At 37.8% G+C, this 21,898-nt stretch overlaps 1 protein-coding gene across 1 annotated transcript; it reads right to left on the bottom strand.

The window, feature by feature from the left end:
- Nucleotides 1-896: 896 nt before the first annotated feature.
- LOC132139585 (SE-cephalotoxin-like) lies at nt 897-15,093 on the bottom strand. Its single transcript, XM_059548056.1, has 4 exons — nt 12,460-15,093; nt 8,651-8,793; nt 8,422-8,537; nt 897-1,156 (listed from the first exon to the last, which is right to left on the bottom strand). The coding sequence occupies exons 1-4, from the start codon at nt 15,077-15,079 to the stop codon at nt 1,030-1,032; spliced, it is 3,006 nt and encodes a 1,001-aa protein (XP_059404039.1). The 5' UTR covers nt 15,080-15,093; the 3' UTR covers nt 897-1,029.
- Nucleotides 15,094-21,898: the final 6,805 nt, after the last annotated feature.

Raw genomic sequence — 21,898 nt, 5'->3', positions numbered from 1 at the left:
ATGATGTTATGCACTGTAGATGTGGAGATTTGCAAAGCCTTTGCAATTTGACGTTGAGGAACATTGTTTTTAAAGTTTTCCACAATTTTTTATGCAGTCTTTCACAGATTGGAGAGCCTCTGCCCATCTTTACTTCTGAGAGACTCTGCTTCTCTAAGACAAAGCTTTTATAACTAATCATGTTAAAGACCTGATATCAATTAACTTAATTAATCACTAGATGTTCTCCCAGCTGAATCTTTTCAAAACTGCTTGCTTTTTTAGCCATTTGTTGCCCCCGTGCCAACTTTTTTGAGACCTGTAGCAGGCATTAAATTTTAAATGAGCTAATTAAGTTTAAAACAAACTCTCAGTTTAAACATTTGCTACGTTATCTATGTTCTATTGTGAATAAAATATTGGCTCATGTGATTTGAAATTCCTTTAGTTTTCATTTTATTAAAATTTAAAAAACGTCCCAACTTTTCCGGAATTCGGGTTGTAAAAACATGGTACATTTTCTTTATTTTCTTAAATATAAGATTTTATTTTGACTGAAATTAATTACTCATTGATCACTATCAAGTAAATTGTTGAATCATGTGCATTTTATACACTCCTAAAATCTACTCGGTCAACAACAAAATATTTAAGCCACAAATATTATTTTGAGCTGTAACACTGAAGAAAGACATTCAATGTGAATTTAGTAATGTTTATTGAAACATTTATATTTAATTGGAATTTGCACACTGCCAATTTTTACATCATTATTGCAACAAAGGACATGGCATTGAGTCATAGTATTGACTGTGCAGAGAGCAATGAATTTTACTGCAAACTTACATAACATATACTGCACATGCTCACTCTCATCAAATTGTAATATCTAATACAATTTAAAACTTTTTTAATACTAAAAAAATCCCACTAAACATTTAGGATCACTCTGTCTTTTTTAAGGTTAATACAGCACCTTCACCAAATCAAAGCTTGAAAAAGGAACTAGAGAAACGTAAGCAGTGAACAGTGAATCAAGGTGAAGTGTCTTCACATACATGGTTGTGTAACCAGAGCATAGAAACTTCCATCCCGGGTATATGAGTCAAGGGGAAAATGGCACAGAAAGCCATGCCGCGTGTTGAAAAGCTTCCCTACATAGCCATTTCTCTTCAAACTATTGGGCAAAAAAAAAGAACATTAGAACACAGACATGACATGATTTTAATCTCAATAAAACCTTTTTGAGTTGGATTAAATTATTTTTCAGTTAAAGTCTGCAAACATAAACATTTTATAAAGGTTTACTTCTTTTTATTTCCCCCCAAAATGAGAATTTATAATAACTGTAGTGTAATAAAGTACTTACAAATCATTTAAAAACTATCATAATTAATATTTGATCAACTTTAATACATTACTAGACAAATTTTGAGTTCTTCATTCATTGTCACTGTAATTAACAAACCATTATTGTTTAACCAGCTCATATAAAGAGTTAGACAATGCTTTTTTAACAACTTATTAACAGTAAATAGTTCTCACTTTACATCAGGTCATGGAAAATTGGAAAATGATTAAGTGCTTTAAACCCAACCTTTATTAGACATTAATTGCATTCATATTCGGGGTTCCTTTTTTATATATATATATATATAAATACATTAAGCACATACTCACATACACATTGGGTTTCCATGTTTAATAGGCTTTCCATGACATTACGGACTTCCGGGTGAACGCTGGCGCTGTTAGCTGCCGCTGCTCAGGGAGGGAATTTTAAAACTTTGAAACTTTTAGCGCTTCAAAATCGTCCTGCACTTATGAATGCATGGATGCATCTATGAACTGTTTTTATATCATTTTAAGGAGTCTGACCTCTGTATCCACGCTGATTTGGCGGGCTTGTACGCTGGTTGATCTACCTGCGTACATATGACTGCTGATGCTCTGTGCAGTTGCCGATTAACTGCCGGCTACTAATTGTTCTTTGCGGTACCTCTGGCACGCGGTTCAACTATGAAGATCACTGAGCTACTGGTGCGGATTAACTACATCTGGGTCGTTCTTTCTGCAGTATACCACTCGGTAGCATGGGCGATACTCCAGTATTCGGCGGCGGAACTTACTCAGCTCCGTTTGCATCATTTTAATCTTCTGTCAGCTCCACATCTTCCCTTGGATATTGTGTACATTCCACGTCGGAAATATATACATCGCGGGTCTCGGCGGAGTTATAACACCGATGGCTCATGTCAAATACGGTCCTTTTGGTCATCTAAACCACGCCCACCTAGGAGGCTTACACGGACTTGCAGTGTCAATCGCAGTGTACTAATCAACCCGGCCAGATCGGTTGGCAACGATTCTGGTAAAAACAATTTTTTCTTTGGATTACTTAATATACGATCGCTTTCCACTAAAGGACCCCTGGTGTACGATCTACTGTCTGACCGTGAGTTTGACTTTCTCTGTCTAACTGAGACATGGCAGAAACCAGACGACTTTTTCCATCTAAACGAGTGTGTTCCCCCAGGATATAGTTATGTTTGTAAATCTCGTGATACGGGAAGGGGAGGGGGGCTAGCAATACTCTATAAAAAGAAATTGAAAGTATCTCAGTTAGCTTTGTCTACATATTCTTCTTTTGAGTCAATTGCCATAAAATCAATGGTGCGATTCCAACCATCCTCATAACTATCTACCGCCCTCCCAAGAGCAATAATGCCTTTTTAACTGAATTATCTGAACTCTTAACTTACCTATGTTCCATATCTTCAAATGTTATCCTTCTGGGTGATTTTAACATTCATACAGATAATGTCAGTAATGCATTTACAAGCGAATTTCTATCATGTTTGGATTGCTTTGGTATACAACAATTTAACACACTTCCCACTCATACTAAGGGGCATACTCTTGATCTTGTTTGTTGCTCTGGTATAACACCTTTTAATTGTACTGTTTCTGATCTATCCATATCAGATCACTTTCTGGTCTCATTTTGTGCCAAACTGGCCATTTTTAAGGTAAACCTGTGTCGCCCGATTACATTTCGGAATATTAAGAACATTTATTTGCCTACTCTTGCTGATGAACTTGCCATCTTTTCCAGTAAATCTGATTTCACTACTGTTGATGAACTGGTAAAATATTACAATGATGGACTGAACATGCTTTTAGATGAATTCGCACCCGTGAAAACTCGAAGGGTTTCGTTTGTGCATTCAGCTCCTTGGTTTACACCTGAACTGCGTGAACTTAAAACTAAAGGCCGTAGGTTAGAGCGGCTGTACGTCAGGTCTGGCCTTACTGTTCATAAAGACATGTATGCTGAACATATTCAAAATTATAAAAATGCACTGGCTACAGCTAAATACGATTACTACTCCAATGTAATTGGAGTTAGCAATGGGAACTCTAGGTCTCTTTTCTTGGTGGTAAACAATATTCTGAAACCACCTGATTCTTTGCCATCTGATATGTATTCCACTGACTTATGTGATCGCTTTTTGACTTTTTTTACATCTAAGGTTGAAAATGTACATCGGCAATTACTTACTGGTACTCTTCACAATGACTCCTGTCAGTCTATCACTCACATATCCCCCCACTCTGTCTTCTCTAACTTTACACTACCAACTATTTCAGAGATAGTGGGTCTGATAGGTAAATCTAAATCTTCGACTTGTCAATTAGACCCTCTACCAACTCCTTTAGTAAAAGCTTGTTTACCAGCCCTTTTGCCGTTGATTACTAAAATTGTTCATGCTTCACTTGGTTCTGGTTTTGTATCTCCATCGCTTAAATCTGCTATTATTACACCCATACTTAAGAAACCAGGGGGTGATCCATTTGATTTTGAAAATTTTCGTCCAATTTCCAATTTACCATTCATCTCTAAGGTAGTTGAAAAGTGTATTGCAATTCAAATTCATGAACATCTGTCCAATAATAACTTGTATGAACAATTCCAATCTGGTTTTCGTCCCCACCATAGCACTGAGACTGCTCTTGTCAGAATAACCAATGATCTACTGTTGGCAGCTGACTCTGGGCTTTTAACTATACTTGTCCTTCTTGACCTGAGCGCTGCCTTTGATACTGTCTCACATAACATACTTCTTGACAGATTAGTTTCCATTGGTATTACTGGCACTGCTCTGTCTTGGTTTAGTTCATATCTATCTGGACGCAGTCAGCGTATTCAATTAAAAGGTTTTAGTTCAAGACTATCTACAGTCACCGCTGGTGTTCCCCAGGGTTCTGTTTTGGGCCCGCTTCTCTTCATTATATATATGCTCCCTCTTGGTGATATTTTAAGGAAATATGGTATTAATTTTCACTGTTATGCGGATGACACCCAACTTTACCTGTCCGCCAAACCTACCGGTTCTTTTCCTCCACCATCTTTGTCAAGCTGTTTAGCTGAAATTAAAGACTGGCTTTCAGCGAACTTCTTGAAATTAAATGGCAATAAAACTGAGGCTCTACTTGTTGGCACTAGATCTGCTGTGTCTAAATCTAATTGTTTCTCTTTACACATTGATAATACTGCAATCTGTCCTTCCTCTCAGGTTAAAAGTTTGGGTGTCATCATGGATAGCACACTATCTTTTAAAGCTCAGATTAATAATATCACACGGATTGCATACTTCCATTTGCGCAATATTAATCGTCTACGTCCATTTCTTTCAAATAATAATACTGCAGTTCTCATTCATGCACTAGTCACCTCACGTATAGACTACTGCAATGCTCTTCTTACAGGTATTCCCTCCAAATTGCTGCATAAGCTTCAATTGGTTTTCAGAATTCTGCAGCTCGTGTTCTCTCTAGAACACCTTATACTGATCACATTTCTCCAGTTCTCCAGCAATTGCACTGGCTTCCAGTAAAATATAGAGTTGAATTCAAAATCTTGCTACTCACTTATAAGGCACTTCATAATCTTGCACCACAATACCTTACTCAACTTCTCCAGGTTTATACTCCTTCACGTGCACTTAGATCTTCATCTTTAATTTCTCTTGCGGTACCTCGGATTCGACTTACTACTATGGGTGCCAGATCTTTTAGTTATGTTGCCCCCCGCCTATGGAACTCTCTTCCCCTCGATGTTCGCAATAGCGATTGCTTGTTGACTTTTACAAAGCGTCTTAAGACATATCTTTTTATACAGGCTTTTTTATAATATTTTTATTGAGACTTAAATCCACTTTTTATTTATATGCTGTTTGTTTTGTTGTTTGTTTTGTCTTATGCAGTGACCTGTATATTGCTTGTAAGGTGACCTTGGGTGTTCTGAAAGGCGCCATGAAATAAAATGCATTATTATTATTATTATTTCCATAGAAATTAATTTGATACTGTACAATCTATATATTCTTTTCAATAAACCTACATTTGATGCTTGATGCATTTTAACACATTTGTATGTAATTCACATCGACAGCGCAGTTAATAATAATAAAGGTTGGTTTTATGTAGTTTTTAAAATTTTCTGTGACCCAATCTAATTTGAGAACTGATCACAATAAGCTGGCAGCCATATCCCCCTGGAGCCCAAGACCGGTTTCCCACTGAAGCTAAGCAGGGCTGAGCCTGGTCAGTACCTGGATGGGAGACCTCCTGAGAAAACTAGGTTGCTTCTGGAAGAGGTGCTAGTGAGGCCAGCAGGGGGTGCTCACCCTGTGGTCTGTGTGGGTGCTAGCGCCCCAGTGTAGTGATGGGGACCGTCCTTCGGATGAGACGTTAAACCGAGGTCCTGACTCTCTGTGGTCATTAAAAATCCCAGGAAGTCTTTCGAAAAGAGTAGAGGTGTGACCTCTGCATCCTGGCTAAATTCGCTCAATAGCCTCTGACCATCATGCCCTCCTAACAATCCCCATATCTACTGATTGGCTTCATCACTCTGTCTCGTCTCCACCAGTAAGCTGTGTGTGGTGGGTGTTCTGGCACAATATGGCTGCCGTCGCATCATCCAGGTGGATGCTGCACACTGGTGGTGGATGAGGAGATACCCCCTGACAATGTAATATATATAATATGATAAAACTTTAGTGGCATTTCTCTAAATGTGTGTTTGGACTATGCAAATAAGTTCCACAGGAGGAAAGAAGGGTGGATTCCATCCACTCTAATGGAAACAGCCAAACACAGCCTGGAAATGGGGAAGCGCCAGATTGCATCGGAAAGAGATTGCTATCACCTCCTCATCCAAGAGACATAAAGCTTAGCTTTCCAAAAGACACTCCTTGTTCTGAGTCTGAGTCCTGTCAGGGGGAAGGACACTAAAAGAGCAAGTCTCCGTCCGGCCTGTGAAGTTGAGACTGCAAATGATCAACAAGTTCTGAGTCTCCAGACTTTTGCGGGGAAGACACTGCAGCATGAGCTCTTGAAGCTCCGCCCTCTTATGTGAAAGGGGACCAGGAGCAGCAGCTCATTTGCATTTAAAGGGACACACAAAAAGTGTTGATTTTAGCATGTTAAAAAAATGTCGTTATTTTGAGTTAAAAGTTAATGTACACACTCTGGGGACATCAGAGACTTATTTTACATCTTGTATAAAGGGGCATAATAGGTGCTCTTTAATTTTTGTGATATCACAAGCCAACAATTTCCTGTTCTGTCTCCTCCTCTTTATTTTTCTGCATTGTTAAAGGGATAGTTCACTTTCAAATTAAATTTTGATATGTTTGAGCTTACCTCAAGGACATCCAAGATGTAGGTTTCTTTGTTTCCTCAGTATTTCCCATTTTGATATTTTTAGGTCCAACCGTTCTTGTCTGTGACTCACATAATGGATGTCTATGGTCACCACCTCAAAGAGCATGCACAGAGGAGTCCAAATTAAACAATTCCCCATCATAAGTACACATTGATGACCTAATACAAGAAAAGAGCAGTTTGTGTAAGAAAACGAACAGTATTTATATATTTTTTACTTTTTGTACACAACCACGTCCAACTGATCTGAGTTCGCGAGTGCTTCCTGATATGACGTGCGTGCGCGCTCTGGCTTTAGTCTGTGCAAGCGCGGAAAGCCCCGGATGTGATGTCTCGCGCATGCACAACACTCATTGTTTACCACATGCTACGCTTTCAATCTGCACTGTCTGAAATATAATGCAGTAATTGTAATAAATTAATGTTTATAATGCACCCTATAATCATTGCGTTTATAATAAAAATACAACACATTACTCACTCTATTGACAGCGTGCCATTGGGTCACTCTGGCATTGGACGCCGCCTCCAGTTTATACGTGGCAAACTAAACACAACGTGCAAAATGCTGCGTCTCAACAGTGGAGAAAAATCAGGATCTTCAGTCAGGCAGGCGTGTGATGTGATACTGTCAATGTCCTCTCGTCATCTTGTAGTTGTTCCATTCGTGACAACATATGCTCTCCACTTCTGTTGGCATCTCACAACACTTGCTACTAAAACACCACCAATTTTGAAGAGATCTCTGTCTCTGAGGCTTGAAGACGTGCTGCTGCAGCGGATCGCTCCTGAGTACTTGGTCTGCGTATTCTGTTTCAAATAAATATGGTTGTGAAAATAATTCAATGTTGTCTATGGATATATTGAAATCGTCTTCCATTGCAATTTCCTGTACGTCTAAATATGTTTAGATCTTCACAGTGTAAGGTAATACTTCCGAAATCTGTGTAAACCATAAGCAGTAAGTGTAAACAATGAGTGATGTGCATGCGCGAGAGATCGCTTCCGGCACTTTCCGCACTTGCGCAGACTAAAGCCAGAGCGCGCGCGCGAACGTCACAACGGGAAGCAACCGCGCACTCAGATCAGTTGGACGTGGTTGTGTACAAGAGGTAAAAACGATATAAATACTGTTCGTTTTCTTACACAATCCGCTCGTTTCGTGTCTTAGGTCATCAATGTGTACTTACGATGGGGAATTGTTTAATTTTGACTCCTCTGTGCATGCTCTTTGAGGTGGTGACCATAGTCATCCATTATGTGAATCACAGACAAGAACGGTTGGACCTAAAAATATCAAAATGGGAAATACTGAGGAAACAGAGAAACCTACATCTTGGATGTCCTTGAGGTAAGCTAAAACATACCAAAATTTAATTTAAAAAATGAACTATCCCTTTAACTGCATGGAAGAGCGAACATTAAGGACGATTCACACTTGTTTAATTGTCTTTTAAATCAGGAATAAAGAGATACAGCGAAACTGCTGCCTGCTGTCCTGTGTCTAAATCTACAAAACACAGAAAAAAGTCGCTGGCCCTACATCACACTGGGCATTGTGAGCCACCAGTTACATATAGTCCATTAGTGTATTAAACACAGTTTGAAAATGTATAAATTAACTATTTGCAAAAGATTTTTAAGTACTTTATTATACTATAGTTATTATAAAGTGTTTCGAGTAATATGTATTGTATTTGTATTGGCACTAACCTACACACGTAGTAATGAACTCCTGGAAACCTCCTCGAGTCGTCATATGTGTACATGTTTTCTTGTGCCCCCTCCACCCATTTCCAGCCACGTCCTCCACAAGGATCAACCAGAACCTGCAGATTATTAATAGTCATTTAAGTTCTCAAGATATAGGAGAGGCAACATATTCTTGTATTTGTTATCTGTAGTGTTTTAAACATAACTGTTATGTACTGCACTGAAGTACCTCATAGCTCTCGGCTTTATGAGTTTCCCAGTCTTTTTCATAATAGCAATGTTGATCCCTCACAAATCCACTGTGCCACCCACCGTCAGGTCCGATGGCTCTGCACACCTCAAGGTCAGTTTTAGAACGAACAGCATCTTTAACTGACAAGGATTTAAGGGTTAATCAAGCTCAATGATGTGCGAGGAGCTTTTTCTAGCTTGAAGATACAATGCTGTTGTCTTATATGAGCAAAGAGATGAACTCCACAACTAGGGTTAGGTATTGTTTGAATTTAACCCCTTACCAGTCACCCCCCATTTTTTTGGCATGGAGACAGAAATTACATACCCAAAATAAAAATGATTTATCTTTCTGACTAGATAAATAATCAACATTTATTCACAAAGCTGACACTTCAAAGTTTACTGTTCAGGAATCAGAATCACTCAGACTGTTATGATAATAGAGATATATAAGCTCAAACATAAAAACAAAAATAAAAATATTAAAAACATATTTTTTAAATGTATTTTAAAAATTGTTGATGTAGGATATGATTTTAGAAACACAGTGTAGCTAAAGCCACAAGTCTTCCAAAACTTCATTAGAAATGTCATAATCGAATCTGTAAAACTGTAAATTTTATGAAATATTTTCTAAGGCCATGTCATGTGTGTTTTTAGAGAAGGCTAATCAGATTGATTTATGGCACTTGTCATCTCTGTAAGATCTCACATGTAAACACTCCTGTGTGTTTTGTATGTGTGTTGGCTTTGAAAACTCCTCGTTTCATGATTCTATTGTTCTCACCAAACGAGTCTTTCACACCTCCGCCAGGTAAGACACATTATCCGCATTATTCTTTTACTTTTATTACACCTTTATTAGCCTTTGTTGTGGTTATTTCAAGCTTTACAGAGCCACCAAGCTGCTATCTCACTTCAGTCTCAGTATGCATTTAGCCCTTATTTATCAAAAGTCTTACTATAAAAATACAACCAAAACATTTTCTTACGCATTATGAAGAAGAAATGCACCTGCTATTAGTATCATTAGCTAACGTTAGCATCAAGCTACATCAGACAATTTATGAAATTATTAGTACACTTTTACTCAAAACTCACTTTAAACCCCGATCAAGTGTTTATGATAACTTACTTTAGCGATCAGGGGTGGAATTCGGTCGTTTACCATTGTAAAATATGCTATTTATATTTTTATTCATCGCTGCACAAGTTAGCATTTCCGTTGCATGTACATTTTTTATATTTTTTATAAAAATGCCCCAGATCTCAAGAAAATCTCATACCAAGCTTTACTATCGTAATCGCGGGTTTATTATTCGAATATTTCATGTGTACAGAGGTGTTTCAGTGTTGTTATGTGCAGATAACTTCCAGGAAGTGTACAGGAAGCATGTGACACGATGTGGCGGTGTCCGGTTATGACACTCTAAGATTGACCAGGGGAAGGAACAATCGGAGTCTGACTGACACACACGAGCTCCCAGCTCTGCACACACACACAGAGATCGCTGGGAGAGGCTGTTTATCATCAGATCGCGTAAATCATTGGAAAATAAATAGAAATTATGATTCTGTCTGAAGAAATATGAAGTAAACATCAGTAAATATATCCATATATCTCCGCAGATATGCATCTTTGGTCTATAAATCCTTATTGTCGCTGTTCAGTGAGTCTATGTGAACACAAATAAACCGCTGCGGACGTGACTGAATATGACTGTGTGGGGAATTTCTATTCAAAATGTGGCATAATACGGATTTATTATTTTGCACTCCTGACATAAATTACTAAATAACTGTCACTGCAACAATGTTTTATCAAAACATTGGTCAACTATCGAAGCTAGAGTCTTTAAACTTACAACTGATGCACAGTTTGTCCAGATCAATAAGAGAGTGATGTTTAACATGCTGTGAAAGTGAAACAATAATAATCTGGGAATGTCACCGATCCTACAATTTTAAATGAGCCAACACCACACACACGGTGTGTCCCAATTCGCATACTCTCTGTCCTAAATCGTATTTAGAAATGGAAATAGTACATCCAAAATCCTAGAATGTTGAAAAGAGTGTTCTGTAGGTTACTTTTGGCCATTAACATTTAAATCCATCATTATATTCAATCACAATATTCACATTAAGGAAGTCTCCTCATGAAAGACACTTGACTGTTAGACCACTGCTGCATTTCTTTAAGAAATGGTAGAAAATTAAATTAATTTGGTTGTGGATTGTTTTAACTGTGTAGAGATCAATCATCTCAGGGCAGTTTATAGTGACAGGATGGGACAGACCTGTCCGTTTATGATGATGAAGTAGTCTCCTCTTACTGCTACACACTCACAAGAGTACATACTTTTAGGTTGTAGTACAAGTAAGCGAATTGGTACACAGCAACAGACATCGTCTGGTCCCATCACTTACTAAGACTGCTATATTATCTATGTTTACAACTTGGACTACTCGTACTGCTAAATGCTACTTACCTTTTTTCCAAACCACTCCATACTCAGAGTGTTCATCTTTGTATAGAACAATATGTTCAAAAGCTGCAAGGATAAGAGACATTATTATTATTTATAACAACAGCAATTCAAATGTGAGTGTGGTGCCATTATCTTCTTGTGCGTGAATGGTATAATCATCTTTTTCTGTGAGTGTGCTAAGGCTATGTGTGAAGCACAGAAAACAGCGTGCGGCTCTTGTGCATAAATGCTTTTAAATGCACACAGAAGAATCAGTACGCAGATTTTGGTGCTTCATTTCAGTGCCTCTTAAATGCCTGCGCGATCGATTGAAATATTTGTCCTGTTTCTCCAAAATGAACACAAGAAGCACGGGCGTCACTAGGCTTTTTTTGCAGGGGGTATAGCATTTAGCTCCATAAACTATACACAAATTTCACCATCATTGAATCTGTGTGTTATAACACGAAGAAACAGATGAAATAGAGACAAACTAAATCCAGAAGAACTGTGGTTATATCAAGACACTTAAAGAAACCTTCCTGCAAAGCTACTTGAGAAAAAAATGTGTAAGTACTGATGTTCCTAAGACTTTTGCACAGTACTGTACTTTAAAAACGACATTGTTGCTACTTTATTAAGAATGACCATACAGTCATTCACATAACTATTTAAAAAGCACTCATTTTAACTAAATATCAGTTATACAGTAGAAACATTATGTGTGGTTTTGTATTAAACAATGACCCAGATCGTGAAATACATTTATTAGTCTTCTTATTAGTAAGTGAAGCACAACTTGGGAAATGAGAGCACCCAAGGAGCATGTGAATGCTATGGATTTATTTGAAATATTTTTTATGTTCTTTAATTTAATCAATAGTTTTTTGTGGCTCTTTTTAAGTATAGGTTCAGGCAAGGCTGAGTGGCTATATTTCTTTTTGTTTCTTTATTAACTTGAAGAAATGAAAATAAATTAAGCCACTTTGTCATAAAAAAAACCTAAACTGAACTATTTAAATGGCTCCAACAGCAGCTGTGCAATGGGGAAGAGAGAGAAAAAAGACCCAGGCTCCCGTCGGAGTTGGGCTAAGAATTCTGATAAGCTGTCGGACAAGGGTTCGGGGCAGGGCTCTTTTTGTTCCCTAGTTTCAATTAAAATTTCCCTTCTCAACTCGGAGGGCCCCCAATCTGCCCATGCTCTTTTGCACCTGCATACCCAGATGCTATGCCCCTGCTGTACATTCATTTGAAAGCATGGACTTAAGCACATTCAAAGTAGGAATTAGCCTAGTCTCATGTGAGTATATGTGAAGTAGAAGGGTTTTCTTACTGCCGGGTGCATCATCGGGATTTAACCACTTGAGGTCCTGACTCTTGCATCCCTGGTATGGGTCTCCTTTCCACGGACTCACACACATGCAGTACCTATCGTGATTATAGGTGTAGCAGTTGGTGTTCACTCCGCAGGGATTCACCAGGCATGCATCACGACATGTGCCGAGGAAGCCAGTGCAGGCCTCATCGTACTTACAAACGCTCTTTTGTGTGCAGTTGTTACACTTGTGAGGTATGAAGGAAGGACAGGGTAGCTGTGAGCATTTGTACTCTGCTGGCCAAGGGTGTGTGGCAGAGCCCCAGCCAGTCGAGCATAAGGCCTTGCAGTCAGTGGCTCCACCTTCAGATTTGCACTCAACTTGCCCGTTTACCTGCTCGGCGTAACACACAGGTAGGGCACTCCACTTCCCTCCAGAACACACTACGATCTCGGGGAAGGGCTTGTATAATCCAGCACATTTAATTTTCACCTGCTGCTGGGCTGTGCTGTGGTAGAGCTTCTCACACTGGTTGTTCTGAAGATCCCCAGCCTTTAGCGGGCCACATCCATTTTTATTGAAGAGTTTCCACTGCTGTGAGACGTAGTCCTGAAAAAACGTCTTAACAAAAGCAGTGTTCTCTGATTTTCCAGTGACCAGTAAATATTTAGACCAAGCTAAAACCGCTTCCTTTTCCAGGGCAAATAGGTAGCGAACAAAATAATCAATCTGGTCACTGTAGCCTTTTGTGCATTCTACTGGTTCACCAGAATGACTTTGTGAGTCCTGGATCAGAGACTCGCGAAAAATATCCAGGATGTTGTGTTTGTCTCCAAATCCAGTGCCCATCATCATGTGATGAAATTCTTTGAGGTAAAACTGAAAAGAGTGTCCTCCTGTGAACAGAGCTCCAACTTCAGAAACATAGTAGTCTTGGGTTATTGTACTGTTTTTAAGATGTGAAAATGATGTAGAGATGTAGCGAAACCTCTGAATTACATTGCTGTATTTCACAAAGACTTGTGTCCACTGTATGTCATTCCGGACAGACTCAATCATTTCTTTAGTGAAGTCCATCAGCTCCTTGACACTAAAATAAATCGCTGTCAGATCGGGGACCGGTTGATAGTTTATACAATTGATTTCATCTTCAAGATCTTCATAGTGAATCATATTTTGGATGCTTTCCTCACAATCTGGACCAAAAAACATCTTATGGCACTTGCAGAATCCTTGTGTGGTGTTCTTGATGGGTTTACATTCTCCATGTTTACAATTCACGTCTGAGCAGGGAGGCTGAACAATATTTGCTTTGAGGAAGATACTAAAGTCTCTTAAGGAGAAAGGTACTGGTTCACACCTCATCTCAATATCTGCCATATCGGTTTGTGCATAATCTGATGGTTTTTTAACAGCATGAAGAAACCGTATGTGGCTGGTAACTTTAGCACCAAACCTGTGGAGTAGCTCTTCCTTCATTGTTAAACACTGCATGGTAATCTTCGAATCTATAATTACTTTTTCAAAACTGGATTGAATGCTGTCCTTTGTGTTTTGATCAACAGCAGACCCCTTTTCTTGATGAATAAGGTGAATTGATGTCTTTTCTTGAGCATCAAAGTTAATTGAATGTCCAAAGGTAAACTCATCTGTGTTTGAGTGGGCAATTACTATCCATTTGAACCAGTGGAACTTGCTCTCCAAGTGTTTCTTAATATCTGTAGCTAGCTTTTCAGTACTTGAGAATCGTTGATTGCTAAGTTTCAAAGCATCCTTATGAGCCCATGTCTCAAAGCCATCAGCACACTCAATCAAGGCATCTTGTATGGCTGATAAAGTGTTGGACAGTTGTGTGACTGCTTCTTGTGCCTTTGTGTCAGCATCATAGCCCTTTAGTTTGTAATAAAACACATTTAGCTTTAGTCCTGAAACCATCAGAGTGGTGAAGTAGGTGGTGTATTGGACCAGGACATCAAAATCTCCGTTGGATTTCTCAATGATGAGCTGTAAGAGATTCTTATTCAAGCTGACAGGATTGTTCTCATTAATGTATCTGTAGAAGTTAGCAACACTGTTCTCTGTGCCAGTGTTTTCATAGAAAGTGGTGAACCTCTCAGCCAGTCTGGTCTTCTGTTCCTGTGTGGAGGCAACAGGAGCGGTCTTTATGAATTCTGTCAACTTGGCCCAAGAGTTTCTGATCACATTCTCATCTTTGCCATAGCTGCTAGCATAGTTGGTCCACTCCATTTCTGTTTGCAGGGTTGAAATTTGAAGAGAGAGAGAGTCGAGTTTACGGTTGATCTCGGCAAATTGCTCCTTCATGAATTCAAACATTGGGTTTGATTGTGGAATGAAGGCAAAGATGAAGCTAATTAATGCCCCAATAAAGCCAAAACTTGCTGCAACTTTGCCAAGAGAACTAAAGACTTTGAGGACTTTGAGTAGTGAGTCACGAGCTGTGTCTTCCTTTTTGTTTAAAACAAATTCAGCCAAATCATTGACACGTTGGAGTAATTCTTTAGACAATGTCATGCCCTTCTCTACCCGGCTGACTTGTGAGACTTTAATTCCAGCTGTGCCGAAACAGCTGTAAACAAGCAGATAAAGGATAGTGAAGAAAGTTTTCCCATTATCCATGCTCAGACAGCAGACAGCTTAACCTGTTAAAAAAGAATGCATAATGTGTAATTAGAAGCATTGAAATTCATTGGCCTGGCATGGTGTCACTCCATTCACAATCTGCAATTCACAATAATGCCACACAGTTTTGTTTGTCAATTGTTTGCTATTCAAGCTACACTACAGAGGATTTCTTATTTTATTGAGCCAGTAAATGTTAGGGCTGACCTCGACTAAAGATTTTTCTAGTTGACTAGTGGTCATTCATTTAAGCCACCAGTCAACTAATCATTCATTTATATTGCCATAAATCATAGTAATGAATATATGTTGTGAAAAAAAGGAGTAGACTAAGTATATGCCGAGTTTCGGTTCATTTTTGTGCCGTGCTCAAGTTCACTGAGACAGATGTGGCAGAAAGCATATCCTGATAGTTTCATTATTTTACAAAAGCAATAGAACTAAACTAATATTTTTAAAGTTAAATGCAAGTGATCGTGTCAGCACCTGTATATAATTCTGAAACGCGCACTCGCCACAAACATGGATATGCCTAAGGTCTAATAATAGCACATTTATCTAGGTCAATATAAGTGCAATCCGATTTTAAAGTTGCTACCACTTGTCTTTCAAGTGATAAGCCATATCTGAGGTTGATGAATGATAGGCAAATGTTTGGATTTCCTGCTGTTAATGATCTGTCAATCGCAGCCTGCGTGATTTTGCCACTTCCTGTGGAGTGTTTTACAACTAACCAACTAATACAGTTTTGGTCGACCAAACTTCCTTGTTTGAATAGATATTGAGTTCTTGCCTTGGTGAGTTATATTTCACACATTCTTGATGTTTTTTGCAAGAAAACTGTTGCAAACTCGATAGCAAAGTGAAATGAGTTGTTTAATGTGGGATGCATGCCAAGTCAAGTCGAGTCTGCTTTATTGTCAATTTTTTCGCATGTACAGTACATACATACAGAGAATCGAAATTGCGTTACTCTCAGACCCCTAGTGCATACAGATAACATTAACAGTAGAGCCAAAAAATCTAGATCAAATATAAAATATAAGATACAACTATACAATATGCGAATGTAAAAAGGACATAGAATAAAATTAAAAATAAAGTTAAATGAAGCAACGCAAGGCACATGGCAGATAGAGTGCAAAGTAGTGAAGTGAACAAACAGTGTAGATAAAAAGATAAAAAAAAGCTTATTCAGTCTGATTAAAGTGACAAAGGGCTCAAGAGCAGTTATTTTATTTAACTGACTGATGAGGTGGTAGAATGACAGCAGTTCCATTGAATGAGGTAGTGAGCAGACCATACAAGACCAATGCTGCACAAAGTGACTGGTGCATTCCATCGTATATTAGTGGGGGGGGATTTGGAAGGACCTGGGGATGTGGGATCTGGGGGGGGGGGGGGGGGTTCATAGTTCAGTGGTGCCTGGAGCATACCACACAGTGATGCAGCTCGACAGGATGCTCTCGATGGTGCCTCTGTAAAAGGTGCACATGATGGGGGCTGGGGCTCTGGCTCTTCTCAGTTTGCAGAGGAAGTAGTGACGCTGCTGTGATTTTTTTGGTCAGTGCTGCGGTGTTGTCGGTCCAGGAGAGGTCCTCTGTGATGTGCACACCCAGGAACTTGGTGCTGCTCACTCTCTCCACAGTCGCACCGTTGATGCGAGACACGAGCTAAAACTATCTACAGGTAAAAATGGTAATAAGTTACTGAAAAGGGTTTTATGCCATAAATGTGTTGATGTGTTTAAATTATGGGTTAATTTGTTATTTTGAGGGTTTATTTGTGATTTGGTGATGTGAACATGAACTGATCAAAAGGAATTAATAGTCAGTCAAACTGAATCTGTCACAATCTCTAGCCGGAGTGCCCGTGAGCTTCACTAGAGGGCACTCCATTCTAGACTCTTGCCACTTTACCCAGGCCTCAATTTTTCATAATTATTTGCCCGGACTGTTCAGCACTCATTACCAGGTCACAGCTGCCTCATATTAGTAGGACTATAAGAATAGCACACATGCATATCCTGCGTCTCAATGTTCTAAATAATATGTGAGATTAGAAGTGTGTCCCAAAGCATAGTATGATTAAAAAAGTATGCTAAAAGTCCCCGGATGTTCTACTATTTCAGGTAATTTTTTGAAGTGTGGATCTGTGCACATTCTAATGGCTAAAATTGCCCACAATCCATTGCGCTTTGGTGAAAGATTTGGTCCAGAACTACAAACACAAATAAAATGTGTTAGAAAAACTACAGAAGTGGCGGATGCGCGATCAACGGTTAGGTAGAGCTGTTTACAAAAACATTTAATCTGGTAAAAAATATTTATTTATTGTTATCCGTGTTGTATTTCATCTGCAACAGCAATGTGAACTTTTATAAACATCCATTTGGACATTAACTTTTAAATGCATCATTATGCAGAAATTACGAACAGAGTTCTCCGCATGAAAGACCCATCCGTGACTGGCAGATCAATGAGCTACCAGTACGGTAGGAAGCTTAATTAAATAAAAGGTGGAGGATGCTAACTGTTACAAGATGACTGACAGGCCAGTTTACAGTGACAGGGTGCACGTAACAGGTGCGACAGAGCGTTTAAAGACGTGTGACATGATAGTATGTCCCAAAGCTTGCCAACTCTTCTACTACACACTCAAGTGTGTACTACTTCTTCACCAAAAGGGTACATACTTTAAGGGCCTAGTATATGTATGAACATTGAGACGAGCCTCTCATTTTTTGTGACCGCTAGGACAAGTACATGCGGTCAGTAGTCTACAAAAGCACTAACTGTGCATGCACAGGTTGTGTACAGAAGCCCATTGCCACTCAAACCTGTACAAGCTCTTTTATTCCTTCGTAGGAATAAATTAAGAATTAATAATTGGGTTAATTAAAAAAAGGCCATAAAAAGAGTCATCTAGTGAAGGGTGTGACTAAAGAATGCTGGGAGCATGGAAGCAAAAATATTAAAAGGTTTGGATGGGTTGCTAAAAGGGAAGCACAAGTTTTTGGTATTGAAGACTGTGATGTTAGCTCTACTGTGATTTTATCCAGTATATCCACCGTGGATTTTTCCTATGCCAATAGTCGATTTTCAAATACAAATTAAGATTGAGAAAGACGCCCCTGAAAACATTCTTGCACAGCAGTATTTAGATCAGACTTATCCATCATTGTTACATACATTATTATATACACACACTGATGGTTCTAAAGACCCAATCTCTGGCAGAACAGCTGCTGCAGTATTTATTCATTTAGCATTAACAAAAGAATAACTGATCATGTATCCATGTATACATCAGAATTAATTGCCATGGTGGTAGCACTCCAAGAGGAGTAAAATCATCAAGGCAAGACATTTATATATGGAATTGTTGCAAGCTTGTTAAAGGGTTATTTAACCCAAAAATGAAAACTATGTCATAAATGACATAATTATGTCATAAATTACATAATCATGTCGTTCCAAACCTGTGAGACCTTCATTTATCTTCGGAACACAGTTTAAGATATTTTAGATTTAGTCCGAGAGCTCTCAGTCCCTCCATTGAAGCTGTGTGTACAGTATACTGTCCATGTCCAGAAAGGTAAGAAAAACATCATCAAAGTAGTCCATGTGACATCAGAGGGTCAGTTAGAATATTTTGAACCATCAAAAATACATTTTGATCCAAAAATAACAAAAACAATGACTTTATTCAGCATCGTCTTCTCTTCCTGGTCTGTTGTGAGCACATTCACTGCGGTGTAGTGATGTCTGTTTCGCGAACTAATCATTCGATTTAACTGGCTCTTAAGTTATTCAGGAGCATCATCTGAGATCAATTAGTTGGACCTGACCATAAAGCATAACATTTTAAGCTCCTGCTGTTTAATATTTTAATAATAGAAGTTGTTCCTACTAAATGAACTAAGTTTAGACATTTATAATGTTGACTTCTACAATTGAAAGTTCAGTCAACCTTTAAAATTTAAATATTTTAGAAAATTGGAAACTGGATTTTTTTTTTAAACCGGGACATTTACCTGTTGAGACAAGAATGGCTTTTCTTTTGGTGGAGCTTCTTGAAGGTTTTCTTGAACTTAATTTGCTTCTTGAATAAGCTGAAATTAATCCTCTTCCTCACTAGATGGTGTTATGTCTAGTACAGCTTTAAGCTGTTTATTTTTTATAATAAAGCTTTGAGTTTTCCAACCACTGTCTTCTTTTCTTTTCGTGTTGCTTCTTAGTCAGCTCTTCAGTTTTCTTTAATTTACCAATTTGTTTTCATGTTTGATACCTGGAAGCGGAAAGAGAGCATGACATTAAATTAGCATGTCTCATACAGCACATTGAAAAATTATAACAAAAATATTAACAATTTAAACGACTGAAGTTTGTTTTTAATAAAAATTAATGACAGAGTGTAGCAAAGTTATTAACCTGCTGTCACTTTAAGAGTCACACAACCTTAGTGTGGCGGGGACTCCAATACAGCACCAAAGTCCTGTTATAGTAGTGGATAAAGGGTTTTGTATGTGTGTGTGTGTGTGTGTGTGTGTGTGTGTGTGTGTGTGTGTGTGTGTGTGTGTGCACTCTCATGTACATTTTCTATTTTTCATTTTTTTTAAAATTACTCCTGCTTTAACATCTCCAAGCATAAGCTTCTTTACTCCTTGAGCAGTTCTGGGTGTCTGTACAATTTTTCCCTGAACTTTGTCACCCTGGCCTTTGCTAAAGCTTTTTTTTTCCTCACTTGCTGATTGTCTACAATTAAACAAATCATGAAACAAAATATCAAATAAGTAAATTTTAAATTAATATTAAATTCATAAGGTATATTTAAAAGTCATACACAATATGCATAGATTCTCATTCCAGAAACATAAGTTCTCTTTACCGCAACTGGCCTTAAATGGTTGTGGTATATGAGAATGGTGTGGTACTAAATTGCCTCAGTATGTTTTGCTAACAACAGAGAAGCCATAATGGCTTTGCTAATTTTTTCTCAGTGCATATAATTAGACCTTAATAAAGTTCATTTAAAAAAAAATTTGTAAATTCAACAATTTTTGAAATGTAGAAAACATCCTGTTTCGGTAATAATAATAAAAATGTAGTGTTTAAAAAATGTAATATTTAACTGGAGAGATATAAAGAGATTATCTTACCTGGTAGCCATCTTGAAGTAACTGGCCCATGTGCTTCTCCACTGAAAATCAAACTTTATTTAAATTCTGTATGTGTGTTTAAACGGTCCTTACAAATGTTGCGGAGGATGAGAGCATCAGGCATGGACACACCATTTTCCTTTTTTTTCTCTCATTATTATTATACATGAATATTTAGTAAATTATTTCCCCTGTTATGTAAAATAATCTAGTAGAACATCCATTTATTTTTTAAGTTAATTTGTTTAAATTACAAACATTTGAACACACCCGGATGCATTGCGGTAATGAGAATTTCAACAGATAATGTAGTAAAATAGAAAAATAATTAATTCTCAAATAGAAAATACACATTGTGCAAGGTAGAGAACAGTATTGTCTTTATTCTGATGCTTTTTTATATTACTAAATTACACATTTTATATTTAAAATCCTTAGTGACGTGTTGTTTTAATGGTTTCGTGAGAATCACCCAGTTAACTTGGGATGAGAAGGCAAAAATTTGAAAGATTTCTTTCTATTGAACTTAATTGTCTAAAACTCTCATTAATTTACAAAGGGTTCCATTGATTGTACTACTAAACAGCTTGAGGCCACTTTGAAGTCATAATTAGTGAACTTGGCACAGTTACTGAATGGATGTGCATCAACACTAAACAGACTTCAGCTGAACAATGACACTATTTTCTTGTTAGTGCTCTGTTGAAGCATTGAACTCTGTGTGCCATAGTGATTTAAGTGAATGTCATGTAACGATAAGTGTTTTCAGATACACAGCTAGTTTATACTTTACAGTCACATGTATATGTGACCCTGGACCACAAAACCAGTCATAATGGCAAATAAGAGTTTTTTGAATTATAATTTATATATCATCTGCTGAATAAATAAGCTTTCAATTGATGTATGGTTTGTTAGGATAGGGCAATATTTGGCTGAGATACAACTCTTTGAGGGTGCAATCAAATCTAAATACTGAGAAAATCGCCTTTAAAGTTGTCCAAAAAAGTTTTTATATATTTATATGGAATTTATAATATCTATATGGAACATAATCCTTATTATTCTAATGATTATTGGCATAAAAGAAAAATAGATCATTTTGACCCATACAATGTTTTTTTGGCTTTTGCAAAAAAATATACCCAAGCGACTTAAGACAGGTTTTGTGGTCCAGGGTCACATATGTGTCCTTAAAAGTGCTACAATTATAATTATTCCCTGGCTCGTTCACTCACGCCGCACTCTTAAAGAAGATGAAATGTCACATGGAGCGCGTTGCATTGTGAGAATCAATATCCTATACAAAGTCCTCTGTAAGTGTAGTACAATAGTATGCCATTTCAAACACAGCCTGTCTTTTTTTGTTCTGGTTTACATTGCATCTCTTAATGCATTCAATACTTAATGTCTATAAAAATCACATACATTCAAAATAACTAGATGTAAAAACAGATTGCTGCAACAAACATGGTGCTGAAAAGCTTTGAGTAATTGATCATTTTAGGAAAAGGGAATGATGTAGCGGTACAAGAGAAAAACCAGCAAACTCCAGAATAACTCACCGGATAACACGATCATACAGCTACAAATGCAGACAGACTGGAAACAACACTGAGCTATTTATACAAAAGCTAATGAATAACATTACAACG

Source organism: Carassius carassius, chromosome 1 (assembly GCF_963082965.1).
Source record: "Carassius carassius chromosome 1, fCarCar2.1, whole genome shotgun sequence".
In the NCBI taxonomy this organism is placed as follows: domain Eukaryota; kingdom Metazoa; phylum Chordata; class Actinopteri; order Cypriniformes; family Cyprinidae; genus Carassius; species Carassius carassius.
The sequence above is the reverse complement of the archived record's forward strand: the minus strand, read 5'-3'. Positions and strand labels throughout refer to the sequence as shown.

Bases quoted from the DNA above. Each gene is read 5' to 3' on its own strand.
- LOC132139585 (XM_059548056.1), bottom strand. From the start codon at position 15,079: ATGGATAATGGGAAAACTTTCTTCACTATCCTTTATCTGCTTGTTTAC. The intron at 8,794-12,459 runs GTAAGAAAACCC...AATCCTTGTCAG, and splicing joins TCCCGATGATGCACCCGGCA to TTAAAGATGCTGTTCGTTCT. The intron at 1,157-8,421 runs GTTAGTGCCAAT...TTTGCCCAATAG, and splicing joins GTTCATTACTACGTGTGTAG to TTTGAAGAGAAATGGCTATG.